At 30.9% G+C, this 21,235-nt stretch overlaps 1 protein-coding gene and 1 long non-coding RNA gene across 6 annotated transcripts in view; one reads left to right on the top strand and one right to left on the bottom strand.

Moving 5' to 3' along the window:
• Window positions 1-21,235, top strand: part of LOC111687716 (sodium channel protein 60E) — a 153,531-nt gene that overhangs the window by 104,901 nt on the left and 27,395 nt on the right. For 4 of the 5 annotated variants that reach the window (XM_046955350.1, XM_046955346.1, XM_046955349.1 and 1 more), the window contains exons 3-15: window positions 8,932-9,140; window positions 9,474-9,801; window positions 10,070-10,152; window positions 12,525-12,879; window positions 12,959-13,186; window positions 13,245-13,776; window positions 14,948-15,162; window positions 15,264-15,434; window positions 15,496-15,689; window positions 15,781-15,883; window positions 16,376-16,504; window positions 20,499-20,513; window positions 20,959-21,171. In XM_046955350.1, the coding sequence (XP_046811306.1) occupies window positions 8,932-9,140; window positions 9,474-9,801; window positions 10,070-10,152; window positions 12,525-12,879; window positions 12,959-13,186; window positions 13,245-13,776; window positions 14,948-15,162; window positions 15,264-15,434; window positions 15,496-15,689; window positions 15,781-15,883; window positions 16,376-16,504; window positions 20,499-20,513; window positions 20,959-21,171 (2,775 nt within the window). The remainder of the gene's footprint in view (window positions 1-8,931; window positions 9,141-9,473; window positions 9,802-10,069; window positions 10,153-12,524; window positions 12,880-12,958; window positions 13,187-13,244; window positions 13,777-14,947; window positions 15,163-15,263; window positions 15,435-15,495; window positions 15,690-15,780; window positions 15,884-16,375; window positions 16,505-20,498; window positions 20,514-20,958; window positions 21,172-21,235) is intronic. The other variant, XM_046955347.1, reaches the window with a different exon arrangement.
• Window positions 6,437-7,400, bottom strand: LOC111687715. The gene is made up of 3 exons (XR_002762834.2): window positions 7,286-7,400; window positions 6,701-6,799; window positions 6,437-6,607 (listed from the first exon to the last, which is right to left on the bottom strand). It is a non-coding gene; the product is annotated as an uncharacterized LOC111687715 (long non-coding RNA).

The following is a 21,235-nucleotide window of genomic DNA, read 5'->3' on the forward strand; positions in this document are numbered from 1 at the left end:
TTGACTATAGAATATACTATAGTCTTGACTATAGAATAGACTATAGTCTTGACTATAGAATAGACTATAGTCTTGACTATAGAATAGACTATAGTCTTGACTATAGACTAGACTATAGTCTTGACTATAGACTAGACTATAGTCTTGACTATAGAATAGACTATAGTCTTGACTATAGACTAGACTATAGTCTTGACTATAGACTAGACTATAGTCTTGACTATAGACTAGACTATAGTCTTGACTATAGACTAGACTATAGTCTTGACTATAGACTAGACTATAGTCTGCACTATAGACTAGACTATTATAATCTTTAATATAAACATGTCTATAGAGAAGTCTAATCTTGTCTGCACTATCGACTAAACTATAGAGTAAACTATAGACTAGACAACAGAGTAGACTGCAGACTAGATTATTTACAAGACTATATAGTAGACTAAAGGCTAAAATAACTATATGCTAGACTATAGTCTTGTCTATAACATTGATTTAGACTAGACTATAGTATTGACTATAAACCAGACTGTAGTCTTGGCTATGTGATACGCTAATATCTTTACCATGGACTAGACAATAGTATTGAAACTAAACTATAGTATTGACTAAAGAGTAGACTATAGTATTGACTAAAGAGTAGACTATAGTATTGACTATAGACTAGACTATAGTATTGACTATAGAATAGACAAGGTTATAGTCTAGTCTACAGTTAAGACTATAGTCTAGTCTTTTATCAAGTCTTTAGTCTAGCCCTAACTAAAAACTAGAATATAGTCAAGGTTATGGTCTAGTTTACAGTTAAGAGTATAGACAAGACTATAGTCTAGACTAGACTATAATCTAGACTAGATTATAGTAATAAATGTAGACTAGACTTTAACCTTGACTATAGTCTAGTCTATAGCTTAGACTAAAGTCTTGACAATAGACTAGATTATAGTATTAACTATAGACTATAACCTTGTCTATTGAATAAACACTATAACTATAGTTTTGAGTAAATTTTGTAGTTTGCAAATAATAGATTCTTAATAACAAATTGCACTATTTGAAGTTATAATTAAACTAAAATCAAAATTATATTTCTTTTCTTCATTTCGTGGAATAGCCTAATAAATGTAGGGTATAATCACGTGACCATATGTATATGTATTCTAAATAAGTAAAGCAATGATTTTTAGAGATTAACGACCATTCAATTTTAAACAAAAATAAAAATAAATTCTCTTACTTTTTATCTAATGGGGTCATCATTCATTTCACTTTCAAGGATATAGGTATATTGTTAAAATTTAAAGAAAATAAACAAAGAATTTGTTAAAATGTGATTTAAAACACACTTGTACACGACAGGCAATAGCCCAAAAAGGACTTTATTTTTTCAATTATTAGAAGCTTAAACACATGTCATTATTTAGCTCGAAAAGTAAAGAAAATTTTCTTTCAATAATATCTTTGATTAAACTTTTTCTCATAGGTATTAGATTCTTTTAAAAAAAATGTATCACATTGTAAACACAAAATCACAGGATTTAATTTCTCCTGTAATGTTTATAAGCTTTTTTATTTATTAAATAACAAAACTTTCGTATTCTTCAAAATCATGTTTAACACCTTTTAATATTATGCTTAAGATTCTTTAAATTTTTCTTTCATAATTTATTCGATAAACTGCTTGTTGTTTTATTTTTTTTTTTTTTGTTTCTTCGTTAATATGTATTCTGCAAGTGTTAAATAACAAAAACAATCAAGTTTATACAACAATAAACATTGTCTGGCATTTAGACAGACGACACACGTAATCAGTGTACACTTAATAAGGTAGCCTCGTCGCTACAACAAATACAACAATACAAAAACAACAGGCGATTTGTTATTGTAGAATAATCCCATCTGTCAAAAAAAGCTGTGTGCGTAGAATGAAAAAGCAACAAATAAACACAATAAAAATATGAGTTTTTAGAAATTATTTAAATTTTTAACTATTAATATTAATATATTATATTAATTAAACGTGGAATGTCTGAAAATCATAACTATATCTATTGGTAAGACCAATTTTCCGAATTAAACGTGTTTTTTGTGAAAAGTGATTGGTCGTGTTAAAAATAGTTGAAACTGATTTGGAACGTATGCCGGAGCTCAAGATTTTCTTTTTTTATCAAGAGAGAAGGATAACAAAGACATTTAATCACGATTGACCTAGAAAACTCCTTTAAAACCATAATTTTCTTCACTTTTTAAAATTTTTACACCTTTTGCGATTTTTTTTCTATGTAAACAAACAGGAATTTTGACGGATAAGATTGTAAAAGCTGATGATCAGCTGTGCGGACGAGGCTACCTTATTAAGTGTACACTGCACGTAATAAAGCTTTGGGCGGATTTTTTTCTCTAAAAGCTTTTTATTTTGCTTCACTTGTGGACTTACCTTTTTTAGTTTATATACACATAGTAATCACATTTGTTTTTTCTAAATATTTGTTATTAACTTTAGTTGTTTGTATTTAAAATAACGTTAAATGTTTTACGACACGTACTTGGCTTTTCGTTTGTAAACAATTACAAATTATGTCATTTTTTTCATAGTCAGCTGCCGGTAGTATTATAAGTTAGCGTTTTGCTTTACACTTTAAGCGATTTTGTAAAGAATTTAGCGGGAAAACAAACAATTTTGCTATTAGAGGATGTTCTAGCGATTTGTTTAATGCTGCCATTTTGTTGGAAAAAGTATTGAATTTATTAATATTAGAAAAAATTGTTAATTTTATATAATGAATCGAAGAATCAGAGAAAGTCAAAATAGACTGTTTTGGTTCCAACATTGCGAAAAATTTACTATATTATAAAAAAGTAAAAAATCAATTGTTGAAAAAATATGTCAAAAAAAACGACTTTTCAAAATACAATTTTCTTTCAATTTTTGAATAGCGTTCTATATATCGGCTTTCGAATAATCGAAGTATACCCTTGAATATTACTCCAAAAACGTCTATAATTCGAGTATCGTCTGTGAAAAGGGTCTCAAAGTTGTATCGTTCTATAAATCCACTTTCGAATAATCAAACAATCGTCTTTTTGTAGAAAAGTCGAATTCGACTATTTCTTTCCAAAAAAGTCAATAACTCGACTATTGTCTATGAAAAAGTCGAAAAGTCGACTTTGTAAATAAAAGTCGAAATGTCAAAAACTCTAATATAGTCGGAAAAACCCGAAAACAGTCAAAAAATAGTCGAAAGAATCAAAAAATAGTCAAAAATCAAAAAGTCGGAAAAGATCGAAAAGTCGACTATTTGTAAAACACTAAAGGTCGAAACGTCTAAAAGTCGATTTTACTTAAATAAAAAAGTCGAAAAGTCGACTTTTTAAGAAAAGCAAAAAGTCGAAAATTTGAAAAGTCCACTTTGGAATAAGTCCAAAAAAGTTGAAAAATCGACCTTTCATACATATGTATATCGCAAAATGTCAAAAAGTTGACTTTTTGTTTTAACTATAGAACCCTAAAATATAAACATATTCTGAATTACAGGATGTGACAAAATTACAAAGAGTGAATATAATCTCAAAGTTATAAAGTGCAGTTTCTCGATCTAGTTCACAACATAACATAATTGAACTTATAAATGTTCATCCCAAATTTCTTTAATGCGATTTATTATGTTGACACGGTTGTGAGACATTTTCTGAACACTTTGCTGTCAATATTGCTTTGACCTTGTTCACACTGGGAAACACACTTTTTTTGGGAATCTTTTGATTTTTGTTTGTGAGAGAAAGGGAAAGAAATATAAACCATCTCTTTCTGCCACACACAAAATCAAAAGTTTCTCAACAGAAGTTTCCCAGTGTGGACCGGCACTTTAGTAAATAAATAAATTGAAAAATTAAAAACATTAATTATAAACTTATATCCAAAACAATACAGTTATAAAAGCCATTGGCATAATAGTTTTTAGATTATCTATATTATACAATAATAATATATATTAATTTAATCTAAAATTAAAACAACCATATTAAAAATAAAATATATATATGACAAGAAAAAGTTTTTCTTATGTCAATAATCTGGCAACACTTTTATATAAAAGCACATTTTCAAAAATTCTATCGAAGTCATGCGCAGTTGTCGCCTATACACGCGGTATTTTTTGATTATTAAGGTTACCATGTCCAGTAATTTAAATTCTATGATTGCCAAAGTTTAGAAAATTTATGTTGAAATAATAATGAGACAGTTTTATAATTCAAATATTAAAAATATAGAAAAAAGCAAGAGTGAAATTATAGTCGAGATAATGAACTGATGTTAACCATTTTCAATACGCTTCGTCTGCGGTACCATAGAAGATTATTTCATTGAACTATCTCCAAAATTGCGATCTGTAGTTTGATTACAATATTTACAAGCCCTATTCGGAAGTTTATTTCAATAGGCTTAGTCTCTGGGACAATAGAAGATCACGTACCATATTTCATTGATTTATCTTCAAAATTGTGACCTATAGTTTGATTACAATGTTTACATGGACAGGCAGACATAGCTAAATCGACTCAAAAAATGATTCTGAGCCTATTAGTATATAGGTATACTTTAAGGTGCTGGAACAATATTATTGTGCGTTACAAACATCAGCACAAATATGCCCGATCAGAACGCTAGATTTAAGCCGAACTATTTTAATTTGTGTTAATCATCTTCGATAGTGAATAGCATGAAAATCCCATAATCGTCTTTTCGATTATTTATTTTTTCATTTCAAAGTAGGGTTCTATATTTGAAACGAAAAGTCGACTTTTTGCATTTTATGAAAAGTCGACTTTTTCTTAGACGATAGTCGAGTTATCGACGCACATAAAGAAAACAACCCGACTCTTTATGTGCATGAGTTATCAGCTTTTTTGGAACAAAATAGTCGACTTCGACTTTTTTTGACAAAAAGTCGATTGATCGAAAGTTGATTTATAGAACCCTATTTCAAAGTAGATTTTTTAAACTAAATTATAGATTTTTTTGTCGATTATGATTTCCATACCATTCAAAAGATCCTGAGATCTAAATTTTCAGTGATACTTACGAATATTTGAAAAACCTGATGTGATTGATAAATTCTGACCGATATAGATTCAGTACTCCACATTCTTTAAGTAAAGGTACCTATACGCTAGTCTCAGAGTTCATTTCATTAAGATTTTTAATTCCAAACTCTAGAAAATCGGTACATAAAAAGTGGAGATATAAGCAAAATGTTATGTATATTATTACATTATCTGTGTATATTATCACTAAAAATTGTTTGTATAAATTTGCTTGAGTAAAAATTTTTACAATTTCTTTACAAAAATTATCTGTATAACAGTTTTTCTAAAGAAAATTGCTCGTTTTAAAATATTTTTATATAAAACTTGTAAGAGCACCAGAACCGGCTTTGGTGTTATTGTACAAAAGATTTCTTTGAATTTTAAAAACCACGCGGTCTCTAGTTATTTATGATATCATCGCAATATTTTTATTTTAATTTGGCATTAAGACTTTCATAATCTATAAACCTATTGCACATCTATATCAGCTTTCTATATTACTTCTTCAAATACGATTTAAAACACAAATTGTTTAGGAACCGGCTTTTTTTAGGCAAAAATTCTAAATATTTTCTCTATTGTGTAGTTGTTGCTGGGATTGACAGCCCTTGGCCTAAAATTTTCGGTCATTCCGGTACGTAGAACCGGCTGTCGGGGAATGGAAATATTTTCTCTACACTTTTGTTTTTGTAACAGTTGGACTGTGGTCGATAGTTTTTTCCTGGGAAAACATCAACTTTCTATTAAAGCAGCAGTTGCTGAGTTGACTCTGGTCGTTTCAGAGTGAAGATGCAATTGTCGTGGAAACAATACCCTCAGTATGACTTAATGCTTGTTTAAACAGATTATGAATTAGCCGGCTTTGTTACCCTAACTAAAAACTAACTTTATAACAAAACAATCGGACTTGTAAGGTATATAGTTATAAGCCCTCTTCTTTTATGCTTATTATTGGACAAGTAGTATTTTCCCTAACTCCTCTTAAAAGAATTTTCGAAGTTTTAATAAAATTTGTTTCATTTTAACTAAATAGGTATTAGCCCTCTTCTTTTATGCCTCTTATATTGGACAATACTAGTATTTTCCCAAACTCCTTTAAAAAATGTTGAAAATATTTTCCAAACGTTCTAATAACATTTGTTCCCTTTTCCTATGACCAATTTTGCCACTTATTGTTCTGCGCAACAACAAAAACTTGTTCTGACAACATATTCATATATCAGCCACACGTCATTTGGCTAAAAACGCATTAAAATTTTTGAGGTTATATCCGAACCAAAAAAAGTAACGTGGTTTCACCTTTTTACTAACTTCATTAAACAATAAATAAAAACACAATAGTATGATATAGTTTTTTTTTCACTCCAAGCAATAATCCAAAGATTTAACTCTTTATTTTTAAACAACTTTTGCACAAATAATGTGTAAAATACAGTTGAAGAAAAATGCCTCCAGGCAAATACCAGGAAACAACAATTAGAACTTGAAGCTCTTTATAGGTTTAACGTAGTGCAAAAACCTGTAAGGAAAAGAAAAAATAAGTTATTAGTAAGATGTTCCATAAGTTTAGAAGAAAATATTGTTTTTTGTTCCTTGGAAACACAATACTTACATTGTACTTGTCTAATATAGAGCAATCAGCAGTTTACTTGGAACGTGCACGCATCTTTCTGCGCTTACGCTTCAACCTACGCATACGCTTCTTACGCCACTAAAATGATAAAAATTTAAATTAATATTTTTTCCAAAAAAACAATTGCATTATTTATTGGATAAAGAGAAAAAAACACGTGTTTTTAGTACTTGGCAAAAGTAGCCATTTATAAAGTTAACTGTTATACAGCAAACAAATTTATAAATTGAACTTTTAACACAAAATATAAATATTATTAAAATTTTTTAATAATTTCAGCAATTTAACACTTTTTTCCAATTAGAACACGTATTTTTTTTTCACTTAAAAGAAAAAACAAATGGCGTCTACAGCAGGCGTTAACTGTTATACATAAAAATTCTTTGCTTAAATTTTCCACATATAATTCATAAAAATTTGTTAAATTTTTTGTGATTTATTGTTTTAAATCTATTTATTTTTAATGTTTATTTGTTAACACTTGTAGTAAATTTTCCTTATTTTTTTTTTCAAACACTGATAAATTTCTATATATTATTCTATCTAAAAGTATTCAATTTTTACCTTAGCTCTCATAGTTCTTCTATAGTCGAAGACGTCTGAGAATTAAAAGAAAGATGAAGCGGAAGTTCTGCTATTCATTAACTTTGCATGAAGAAAAATTATCCCTACAGTGTTGTATTTTTTATTAGACAGTGTTGTATTTGCCATTATATAAGCAGTGTTGTATTTGTAGTGTTGTTGAATAGCAAATAAAAATGGCGCTGGTGTTTAGCAAAGACAAATAGATGGCAGTGCTAGTTAGCTTAGTGGTTTTGTGCAACAACATTTTTGGTTGCATTCAACACACAAACCAGTATATTTTATTATATCTCAACAAAAATTTACTATACAATAATGCAGCTTGAGCAATTTTTGCTGCTCTTAACATACAAACACTTAGGTTCCTTGCTTAAGTTTGCAATTTTGTTGATATGTTTGTATTTTTTGTAAGATGTTATGAATTAAGAATGGTGCATTTTTTTGTATTTTACTTATTCATTTATTTATACTATTCTATAGTCCACAGCAACATTTTTGCTGCGTTCAACACACAAACCCAAATTTATTAAACATTTTCTACAAAAATTTACTATGCAGCTTTCAACTCAAACGCACAAACTATAGAATAACGCAGCTTGAGCAAGTTTTTCTGCTCTCAACACACAAACACTTATAGATGGCAGTGCTAGTTAGCTTAGTGGTTTTGTGTAACAACATTTTTGTTGCATTCAACACACAAACCAGTATAATTTATTGTATCTCAACAAAAATTTACTATATAATAATGCAGCTTGAGCAATTTTTGCTGCTCTCAACACACAAACACATTGATTCCTTGCTCAAGTTTGCAATTTTGTTGTTATGTCAAAGATGAACTTTTTGTAAGATGGTATGAATAAGGAATGGTTCATTTTTTTGCATTTAACTTATTCATTATTATTTATACTATTCTATAGTCCACAACAACATTTTTGCTGCTTTCAGATTGTTTTATAGTCTAGATTATAGACTGTACTAATTAGATTATAGACTATTGGCTGTTCTATGGTATAGATTATGGTCCAGATTAAAAATCGTTCTATAATAAATACAATAGGCTATTCTAAAGGTCAGACTATAGACTATAGATTATAGACCGTTCAATAGTAAAGACTTTTCTATAGTCCAGACTATCGACTTTTCCATAGTCCAGATTGTAGACCGTTCAATAGTAAAGACTTTTCTATAGTCTAGACTATCGACTGTTCTATATTATTTAATAGTCCAGACAGTTCAGACTGTAGTAAATACAATAGGCTACTCTATAGGTCAGACTAACGGCTGTTCTATAGTCCAGTAAGGGCTTTTCTATAGTCCAGATTATAGACCGTTCAATAGTAAAGATTTTTCTATTGTTCAGACTATCGACTCTTCTTTAGTCTAGATTATAGACTGTTTTATAGTGCAGACTATAGACTTAATTGTTCTACAGTCCCGGACTATTCAGAATATAGATTGTTCTATATTTCAGACTATTTCCCAGACTACAGACATATCTATAGTCCGGTCTATGGAAGTATGTATATCATAGACAGATTAGTTCTCTAGTCCTGTATTCTGGACTGTATATTTACACCCTTCTGTTTTCTTTTAACATTTCATTAAACGATTTCTCTTCTTGTTTTCAGACATTCTGTGTGGTTTCGAAACGTTTTCGGAAAAACTACATACATCGCTTTACGGGCACGAAAAGTTTATTTCTATTTCATCCCTGGAGTATGGCGAGACGAATATGCGTGTATATAGCAACAAATCAGTATTTCGATTATTGCGTTATGGCTACAATATTGTTTAACTGTATTTTTTTAGCCATGACCGAAACAGTCGAAGAAGCTGAGTAAGTTAGCAATCAAAATTAGGAAGAATTAATACATGTTTAACATTAAAAAAAATATATATATAAATCATTGAAAACTATCAAACTAATTAATCCCCCAAATAATCATTAACCTTGCATTAAAAAATTCAGTTAATCAAATCAATCAATCAGTGCTATTAATTCTTTCTAAACTTTGATTGTGGGAAAATAATTTCATTCAAAATATCTCTCTCTATGTGTGTGTGTGTGTATAACTCTACTGATCGACATTTCCTGTGCTACCAGAGTTTTAAAATTTTTGTGGTATACTATTGTATATGTTTGTATATTTTTAATTCTTCCCTTTTACAGATATATCTTCCTAGCGATTTATACCATTGAAATGGTTATAAAAATCATTGCCAAAGGCTTCCTGCTCAATAAATACACATATTTGCGCAATCCTTGGAATTGGTTGGATTTTGTGGTCATAGCCAGTGGTTATGCCACCATTGGCATGGATGTTGGCAACTTGGCCGGGTTGCGTACATTTCGTGTATTGAGAGCTTTAAAGACTGTTTCTATAATGCCAGGTTTAAAGACTATTATTAATGCACTACTGCACTCATTTCGTCAATTGGCCGAGGTCATGACGTTGACCATATTTTGTTTAATGGTCTTTGCACTATTTGCACTGCAGGTAAGTTGAATGAATTTGGTGTTAATTTTTATTACATAGACCAAATAATTTTGTTGCTCTGGGACTAGAGTATACTTTTCTAAGATTCTTATTACAAATCTTTACTTAGACTTTAAAATGTGATTAGATATTTTGAAAATTTCATATGTTAGGAACATTTAGATGTTAGATTCGTATTCAAAAAAGTATGCTCTTGTCCTGGGGTACCGATCTTTTTATTTTTTTTTAATCGTTATTAATTTTTCATTTGTTTTCTATTTCTAAATAGGTTTATATGGGAGAATTACGTAATAAATGTGTTAAAAATGTACCCGATGAATGGTCGAATACTTCAGATCTTGAATGGAGATTGTAGGTTTTTCTATTTTTAATTTATTTGTAAATATATAACCTCATTTTCTATAATACGGTCTCCACTGTAGATTGTTTTATAGTCCCGACTATAAACTGCTCTATAGCCTCGACTATAGACTGTTCTATAGCCTTTCCTAAAGACTGTTTTATAGCCTCGACTATAAACTGTTCAACAGTCTTGACTATAGAGGACCCTATAGCCTCGACTATAGACTATTCTATAGCCTCGACTATAGACTGTTCTATAGCCTTGACTATAGACTGTTCTATAGCCTCGACTATAGACTGTTCTATAGCCTCGACTACAAACTGTTCTATAGCCTCGACTATAGACTCTTCTATAGCCTCGACTATAGACTCTTCTATAGCCTCGACTATAGACTCTTCTATAGCCTCGACTATAGACTGTTCTATAGCCTCGACTACAAACTGTTCTATAGCCTCGACTATAGAACAGTCTATAGCCTCGACTATAGACTGTTCTTTAGCCTCGACTATAGACTGTTCCATCGTCTCGACTATAGACTATTCTATAGCCTCGACTATAGACTGTTCTATAGCCTCGACTACAGACTGTTCTATAGCCTCGACTACAGACTGTTCTATAGCCTCGACTTTAAACTGCTCTATAACCTCGACTATATACTGTTCTATAACCTCGAATATAGACAGTTCTATAGCCTCGACTATAGACTATTCTATAGCCTTGACTATAGACTGTTCTATAGCCTTGACTATAGACTGTTTTATAGCCTCGACTATTGACTGTTTTATAGCCTCGACTATAGACCGTTCTATAGCCTCGACTATAGTCTGTTCTATAGCCTCGACTATAGACTGTTCTATAGCCTCGACTATAGACTGTTCTATAGCCTCGACTATAGAATGTTTTATAGCCTCGACTATAGACTGTTTTATAGCCTCGACTATAGACTGTTCTATAACCTCGACTATAGACAGTTCTATAGCCTCGGCTATGGACTCTTCTATAGCCTGAACTATAGACAGTTCTATAGCCTCGACTATAGACTGTTCTATAATCTCGACTATAGTCTGTTCTATAGCTTCGACTATAGACTGTTTTATAGCCTCGACTATATACTGTTCTATAGCCTCGACTATAGACTGTTCTATACCCTTGACTATAGACTGTTCTTTAGCCTCGACTCAGTGTACACTTAATAAGGTAGCCTCGTCGCTACAACAAATACAACAATACAAAAACAACAGGCGATTTGTTATTGTAGAATAATCCCATCTGTCAAAAAAAGCTGTGTGTGTAGAATGAAAAAGCAACAAATAAACACAATAAAAATATGAGTTTTTAGCAATTATTTAAATTTTTAACTATTAATATTAATATATTATATTAATTAAACGTGGAATGTCTGAAAATCATAACTATATCTATTGGGAAGACCAATTTTCCGAATTAAACGTGTTTTTTGTGAAAAGTGATTGGTCGTGTTAAAAATAGTTGAAACTGATTTGGAACGTATGCCGGAGCTAAAGATTTTCTTTTTTTATCAAGAGAGAAGGATAACAAAGACATTTAATCACGATTGACCTAGAAAACTCCTTTAAAACCATAATTTTCTTCACTTTTTAAAATTTTTACACCTTTTGCGATTTTTTTTCTATGTAAACAAACAGGAATTTTGACAGATAAGATTGTAAAAGCTGATGATCAGCTGTGCGGACGAGGCTACCTTGTTAAGTGTACACTGGCCTCGACTATAGCCTGTTTTATAGCCTCGACTATAGTCTGTTCTTCAGCTACGACTATAGTCTGTTCTATAGCCTGGACTATAGACTATTCTATAGCCTCGACTATAGACTATTCTATAGCCTCGACTATAGTCTATTCTATAGCCTCGACTATAGACTGTTCTTTAACCTCGACTATGGACAGTTCTTTAGCTTCGACTATAGAGATTTCTATAGAATCGACTATAGACATGTTTATAGCCTCGACTATAGACTGTTCTGTAGCCTCATCTATAGACTGTTCTATAGCCTCGACTATAGACTGTTCTATTGCCTCGACTATAGGCCGTTATATAGCCTCGACTATAGATTGTTCTAAAGTTTTGACTATAGATTGTTCTATAGTCTCTATATACTGTACTAAAGTTTTGACTATAGAAAGTTTTTAAGTTTGACTATAGAGTGTGTTGTAGTCTAATCTCGAATATACCTTGATATAGACTTTCTGTAGTCTAGAACTATAGAATGTTTTATAGTCGCCACTATAGCCAATTCTGTTGTCTTGACTAAATTACAGTTCCGACTATCGGCCAAGCCGAAAACTTGGCCTAGTTTATCTTAATTATATCAGCAATTTTAAATTGAACACCCCTTTTTTAAAGATGGATCAACGACACTGAAAATTGGTTGTATGACGATGAGGAGCTGCCCATGTTGTGCGGTAATTTAACGGGTGCCCGTCATTGTCCCCTGGGTTATACGTGCCTGTGCGTTGGCGAAAATCCCAATCATGGTTATACGAATTTCGATAATTTCATGTGGTCGATGTTGACAACATTTCAATTGATAACATTGGACTATTGGGAGAATGTGTACAATATGGTGTTGGCCACATCGGGGCCAATGAGTGTGTCATTTTTTACAGTGGTTGTGTTTTTTGGTTCATTTTATTTAATTAATCTAATGTTAGCCGTAGTCGCTCTAAGTTACGAGGAAGAAGCCGAAATAACAAACGAAGTGAGTGGAGGATATTTAGGAAAATGATCGGAAACATTATTTATTCAAATACATATTGTTTTTGTTTTTCACTTTTAAGGAACGCAAAAAAGACTTATTGGATCATCGAGATGATTCAACATTTAGCTTCGACCCGTCCGTTTTGAATGTAAAAAAATTAAATAAAAGTAATAATAAAAAGAAGATAGATTCGCGTAAAGGTGTTTTATTGGCATCCTACAGTAAAAAGAAGACGAGAAGAAAAAAGTGTCCCAAGGGAACGGGCAAAGAAGGCGGCAATGCTACGGACAGTAATGGCAATGGAACGGTAATTATTTCAACAAAACTATTAGCATTATCTAATCAAGTTTTTAACTTAACAACAGCATCACAGTAAAAATGATTCACTCACGCCAACACCCAGTCCCAGTCCACGTCACAGCGGCTGTGAACGTCCTACCGATTTAGCCTTGAAATGTGAACACTCCGATGAAAAGACGACGCACGGAGATAAACAACAACAGCAGCAACAACAACAACAGCAGCAGCAGCAGCAACAACAGATTCGTCAGTCACGCATTTGTTTTCAAGACGATGCCGCAAAGAATCCAAATATGTTATATCCCTCCCATCCACTTATGCCCAGTCGTCAGGCGAGTTCAAATTCGAGTGGAGTAAATCGTGAATCATCGCAAGATGATTCGGGTGTTGTGGATGATCATGATGAGCAGGATATAACGGCTTCCGAAGTGGTTAATGTTTCGGCTACCGATACACAAAATGATCATACGGCTGTAACGTTGGCTCTGTCGCCGCGAGAGGTTCGCTTAATTAAGTGTAATGGTAATATAGCACGCATTAAAAAGCATAATATTTATGCTTTACATCCGGAATACTCTTCCGAAATTGTTGTAATCGGTAAGTATAGTTTTTCTATTGATTTAAAGGTGTGAAATGTGTGGACTATAGGAAGACCTTAGTCTAGACTATATACTGACTATAATCTGGACAATATACAGTATGGATAGACTGAAACTCTGTACGGACTATTATAGACTGATTGTAGTCGATACTTTAGAGTGAAATAAAGACTGAGTGAACTATAACCTCAATGTAGTTCAAATTTCAGACTGACTATTATTTGGACTATAGACTGAATTTATTTCGGGCTATAGACCGACTATATTCTGGACTATAGTCTGGACAATAGACTGACTATAGTCTTAACAATGAACTGACTATAGTTTAGACAATAGGCTGACTTTAGTCTAGGATATAGTCTGGACTATAGACATACTAATGGTCTAACCTCTAATTTGATTAAGGTCTGAAATAAAGTCCCAATTAAACACAAATCTAGACCATAGACGATTTGTCTTTTCAATATCGTCCTATGTCATTTTGTAGATGATCTTCCTGATCGTAATTATGACAGATATTCTGGTCAATAGACCGACTATATTCTAAACTATAGTTTAAACAAAAGACTGACTATAGTCTAATCAATAAACTGATTATAGTCTATACAATATGCTGACTTTAGTCAAGAATATAGTCTGGACTATAGACATACTATATTCTGTACTATAGATTAACAAAAGTCTGACCTATAAATTAACTAGGGTCTGGAATATAGTCCGAATTAAACACATAATTAGACCATAACTATTTTTAAACTTTTCAATATCGTCGTTTGACATTTTGTAGATGATCTTCCTGATCGTAATTGTGATATATATTCCGGACAATAAACCGACTATATTCTGGACTATAGTCTAGACAATAGACTGGCTTTAGGCTTATGATATATATTCTGGACAATAGACCGACTATATTCTGGACTATAGTCTAGACAATAGACTGGCTTTAGGCTTATCAATAAACTGACTATAGTCTAGACAACAGGCTGACTTTGGTCTAGACTATAGTCGGGACTATAGACGTACTATATTCTGAATTATAGATTAACAATAGTTTGAAATGTAAATTTACTAGGGTCTGTAATATACCCCGAACCATAGACGATTTATCTGTTAACTTAAGAAACTAGTTTTTAAACTTTTTAATATCGGCGTTTGTTATTTTCCAGATGATCTTCCTGATCGTAATTGTGATAGATGTGTTCAATGTTGTATTGACTATGAGGGTTGGTTGCAATTTCAAAATTGCCTTTATAAAGTTGTACGCGATCCGCTATTTGAATTGGCCATAACGCTGTGTATTGTATTGAATACAGCATTTTTAGCCATGGAACATCATGGCATGAGTGAGAGCTTTCGCAATGCCTTGGATGTGGGGAATAAGGTGGGTTAAAAAATTTACGAAAATTTTCATTATAACAATGAATTGTAATTGTAAAAGTTTGTTTAACCTGTTTTAATTAATACAAAATAATTTCACTTAAGGTTTTCACTTCCATTTTCACCTTTGAGTGTATTATTAAATTGATGGCCCTGTCCAAAGAGTTTTTTCTTTGTGGCTGGAATATTTTCGATTTAATTATTGTTACGGCTTCCTTGTTGGACATTATATTTGAACTGGTCGATGGTTTAAGTGTTTTAAGGGGCTTGAGATTGGTAAGTTTTATTTTAGAGAAAGTTTATTTTTATTTTTAATTACTTTATTTTGTAACTTAAGTTAAGGGTCCTTAAACTGGCTCAATCTTGGACTACTATGAAAGTATTATTGAGCATTATTATATCGACAATTGGTGCTTTGGGTAATCTAACCTTGATATTAGTCATTGTCATTTACATATTTGCCGTTATTGGCATGCAACTATTTTCAAAAGACTATACGCCAGAAAAATTTGAACCAGATCCAGTGCCAAGGTAGGAAATTCTTTTAGGTGTTGTAATTTTTAATACGCTTTTCTTTTTAATATTTTTTTAAATTTTTTTAATTTTGTTTTTTTTTTCTTAGATGGAATTTCAATGATTTTTTCCATTCATTTATGATGATTTTTCGTATTTTATGCGGAGAATGGATTGAACCTTTATGGGATTGTATGAGAGCTGAAGAAGAGGTAAATATTTAGTAATTTACAATTTATAACAATAAAATAGACTTTAATCAGTCAACCGTCCTCAAGTCAATTGTTTAGTCCATAGCCTAGTCTATAGTCTAGTGTATAATATAGACTAGACTATACATCTAGTCTATAGTTTAACCTATAGTCTAGTCTATAGTCTAGTCTATAGTCTAGTCTATAGTCTAGTCTATAGTCTAGTCTATAGTCTAGTCTATAGTCTAGTCTATAGTCTAGTCTATAGTCTAGTCTATAGTCTAGTCTATAGTCTAGTCTATAGTCTAGTCTATAGTCTAGTCTATAGTCTAGTCTATAGTCTAGTCTATAGTCTAGTCTATAGTCTAGTCTATAGTCTAGTCTATAGTCTAGTCCATAGTCTGTTTATAGTCTAGTCTATAGTCTATTCTATAGTCTGGTCTATAGACTAGTCAATAGTCTAGATTATAGTGAAGTCTATAGTCAGGACTAACTTTCTTTTTTATTTTTCAGCAAGGTGCCTCTTCCTGTTTCGCCATTTTTCTACCCACTTTAGTAATGGGCAATTTTATGGTTCTAAACTTGTTCTTGGCCTTGTTGCTCAATAGTTTCAATTCGGAGGAGTTAAAGTCCAAAAAAGAGGTAAAATGAATGCTTAGTTTTTCTACAAATTCCATACATTTTCTATAATTTAATGTCTGATTTACGTATTTAATTTTGTTTGAATCACAATTCAGTGTCATTTAAATGTGCGTTATAAAGATTGATTGTGATACTGAAAATATTGAAAGAAAAAAAGAAATATTTTTAAATAAGTGTGAGCTCAATAAATGTGTTTTATCTTATTTTTCTTTAAATAATCATGAAATAAATAAATTATTTTTTTTTAATAATAAAAAGAAGCAATATCGATAACAGCAGGATAATTAATTTTTCTTTTATTTAAAAAGCAAGCTTTAATAGTTTTTCTTAAATTAAAATTAACTTTCTTTATAGAAGTTGTTGCTATTCGATGTTAGAATTGTTATAGAAGAGTTTCTTAGAAATTTAAGTTATTTAACTGCTTTGCACTTTAAGTGTTGTTGTGTTTAATTAGTTCATTTAAAAAATAAAAGGTTTCTATAGAATTTTATTAAATTTCAATAAAAAATCTTGATCTTCTTTGTGATCAACAGATTCTGCTCCAAAAGTAATGGTAACTCTTTGACAATTTAAAATCTTACATGATAAGCTTAGTCATATTGAAATCTTAAAATTCTGACCTTTTATTTTAGGAACTTTATTATACAGTGAATGACTTCAATATAAAACTATAAGGAAATTTATTGTTTTAATTGAATCTATTACTAGTGTGTTCAATAAAGAAATACCATTTAAATGTTGTGATAAATAATTTTCCTAATTTTGTTGCTAAAAAAGAACAATAACAATTTCTTAATTATTTGAGCAGAATTTTCCATCTCAGAGTATTTGTTATGTCATTCACTGTATACGTTTTTAATCGTACTCTTTATAATACCAAACATATTATAGTTGCATTAATCATTATTTGTTAACTTCTTATTGAATTTAAGTTTAATATTTTTTATATAAAAGAAAGATGTTTTGAGTTTGGTTATGTTCTTGTACAAAATAATTTGCGAACTCTAGCCTGAATAGAATATATAAAATTGAAGTCCAGAAAAAACTATAGTCCAATCTAGACACAATAAATATAGTCCATATAATAGGCTAAAATACATTCCGGACGATAACATAGACTAGACCATAGTCTAGACTACAAACTAGACTATAGGCAAGACTATGGACTTGACTGAAGATTATAATTAAGACTATATATACTATAGGTTAGACTATAGATAACTGTATACTAGACCAAACAATAAACTGGACAATAGACTACACTAAAGACTAGATTATAGACTTGACTAAACTACAGAAAAAATAAAAGATTAGACTATAGACTAGACTATAGACTATACTATAGACTAGACTATAGACTAGACTATAGACTAGACTATAGACTAGACTATAGACTAGACTATAGACTAGACTATAGACTAGACTATAGACTAGACTATAGACTAGACTATAGACTAGACTATAGACTAGACTATAGACTAGACTATAGACTAGACTATAGACTAGACTATAGACTAGACTATAGACTAGACTATAGACTAGACTATAGACTAGACTATAGACTAGACTATAGACTAGACTATAGACTAGACTGTAGACTAGACTATAGACTAGTCTATAGACTAGACTATAGACTGGACTATAGACTAGACTATAGACTAGACTATAGACTAGACTATAGACTAGACTATAGACTAGACTATAGACTAGACTATAGACTAGACTATAGACTAGACTATAGACTAGACTATAGACTAGACTATATACTAGACTATAGACTAGACTATAGACTAGACTATAGACTAGACTATAGACTAGACTATAGACTAGACTATAGACTAGACTATAGACTAGACTATAGACTAGACTATAGACTAGACTATAGACTAGACTTTAGACTAGACTATAGACTAAACTATAGACTAGACAATAGACTAGACTTTAGACTAGACCATAGACTAGACCATAGACTAGACTATAGACTAGACTATAGACTAGACTAGACTAGACTATAGACTAGACTATAGACTAGACTAGACTATAGACTAGACTAGACTATAGACTAGACTAGACTATAGACTAGACTATAGACAAGACTATAGACTAGACTATAGACTTGACTACAGACTAGACTATAGACTAGACTATAGACTAGACTATAGACTAGACTATAGACTAGACTATAGACTAGACTATAGACTAGACTATAGACTAGACTATAGACTAGACTATAGACTAGACTATAGACTAGACTATAGACTAGACTATAGACTAGACTATAGACTAGACTATAGACTAGACTATAGACTAGACTATAGACTAGACTATAGACTAGACTATAGACTAGACTATAGACTAGACTATAGACTAGACTTTAGACTAAACCATAGACTAAACTATAGACTAGACAATAGACTAGACTTTAGACTAGACCATAGACTAGACTATAGACTAGACTATAGACTAGACTATAGACTAGACTTTAGACTAGACTATAGACTAGACTATAGACTAGACTATAGACTAGACTATAGACTAGACTATAGACTAGACTATAGACTAGACTATAGACTAGACTATAGACTAGACTATAGACTAGACTATAGACTAGACTATAGACTAGACTATAGACTAGACTATAGACTAGACTATAGACTAGACTTTAGACTAGACCATAGACTAAACTATAGACTAGACAATAGACTAGACTTTAGACTAGACCATATACTAGACCATAGACTAGACTATAGACTAGACTATAGACTAGACTATAGACTAGACTAGACTATAGACTAGACTATAGACTAGACTAGACTATAGACTAGACTAGACTATAGACTAGACTATAGACAAGACTATAGACTAGACTATAGACTTGACTACAGACTAGACTATAGACTAGACTATAGACTAGACTATAGACTAGACTATAGACTAGACTATAGACTAGACTATAGACTAGACTATAGACTAGACTATAGACTAGACTATAGACTAGACTATAGACTAGACTATAGACTAGACTATAGACTAGACTATAGACTAGACTATAGACTAGACTATAGACTAGACTATAGACTAGACTATAGACTAGACTATAGACTAGACTATAGACTAGACTATAGACTAGACTATAGACTAGACTATAGACTAGACTATAGACTAGACTTTAGACTAGACTTTAGACTAAACCATAGACTAAACTATAGACTAGACAATAGACTAGACTTTAGACTAGACCATAGACTAGACTATAGACTAGACTATAGACTAGACTATAGACTAGACTTTAGACTAGACTATAGACTAGACTATAAACTGGACTATAGACTAGACTATAGACTAGACTATAGACTAGACTATACACTAGACTTTAGACTAGACTATAGACTAGACTATAGTCCAGTCTATAGTCTAGTCTAGTCTAGTATTTTTCTATAGACTAGACTGTAAACTAGACTAGATTATAGATAGGACTGTGGTCTAAACAATAAACTATATAGTAGTTTATGCAGTGGACTAGGTTTTAACTGGATTAATTTGTATAAAAAAAACTCAAAACATTTTTAATATTTACTATTTTATTTATACGATTTCTTTTTTATTATAAATGTTTCTTAAAAAATTAATTAAATAAAACAACTATTTTATTGTCTTCCTTCTCGTATATCTGTGTGTGTGTGGTTGTAAAACTCTGTCTATATATATATGTGTAAATGCTAAACTTTAACTAAAAACTCAAACTTTTAAAAAAATACATAAAAATACTAAATATTACTTCTACTACTTACAACTCTTACAAACTGTGCCTTTTTAAAACTTTCTGCAAATGTATAAAACAATTTGCACTGAAACACTTAATTTAAATTTAATTAAAAACAAAAACAAATATTAAATAAATGTGCACCTGTGTTAAAAATTAAAAAAAAAAAAACACTGAAAAAAACCTTAAACTATACACCATAAAAATACTATAAAAATATGAAATTGACAGATTTTCAAGAAAAAGGTAATTTTGATTAAAAAAAAACCCAATACTTACTTACAAAACCTGAAAGAAATGATTTTTAAGTTTTTTTTATTAAAATATTGTGTTTTGTTTGCATTTAAGTATTTTAAAGAAATTTTTCAGAAAAACAAAATTGTAGTTAAGATATTTATTATTTTCTTAATAAAGTATGAATTTGCATGTAAAAAAATAATTCTGTAGAAATTTGAAAACGAGTAGTTATTAATTAGTTTGAAAAAAAAAATTAGAAGAAATTTTGGAAAAAAATATTGGTTGAATAAAAAGCTTTAAGCATTGGTTGTGTTTTTAATATATATTTTAGTTAATTTAGTATTATAAGATTGGCTAATTGTATCGAATATACCTTTTTGATTTAAAAAAATTTTGAAAATAATCTTTACAAAATGATTAAACTATTTGCATAATATCTCCTAAACATCTGCAGGAAGTAGGTGAAGAATCGAAATTAGCCCGCAGCATAGAAAGAGTACGAGACTTGATACGTAAGAAACGTCAAGAGCGTAAGGAACGTAAAGAGCGTAAATATGCTACGAAATTTCAGCAGATTGTCATCGAAGCCCAACAAGCAGCGGCAGCCGCAACAATCGATAAACCGGGCCTAATATCGGAAACAAAATTTCACAGACTGAGCTATCAGGTGAGTGAATATAGATATAGATTGTGTAAATTTATTTGGAACTATATATATATTTTCTTTGATT

This window comes from Lucilia cuprina, chromosome 6 (assembly GCF_022045245.1).
Source record: "Lucilia cuprina isolate Lc7/37 chromosome 6, ASM2204524v1, whole genome shotgun sequence".
In the NCBI taxonomy this organism is placed as follows: Eukaryota; Metazoa; Arthropoda; class Insecta; order Diptera; family Calliphoridae; genus Lucilia; species Lucilia cuprina.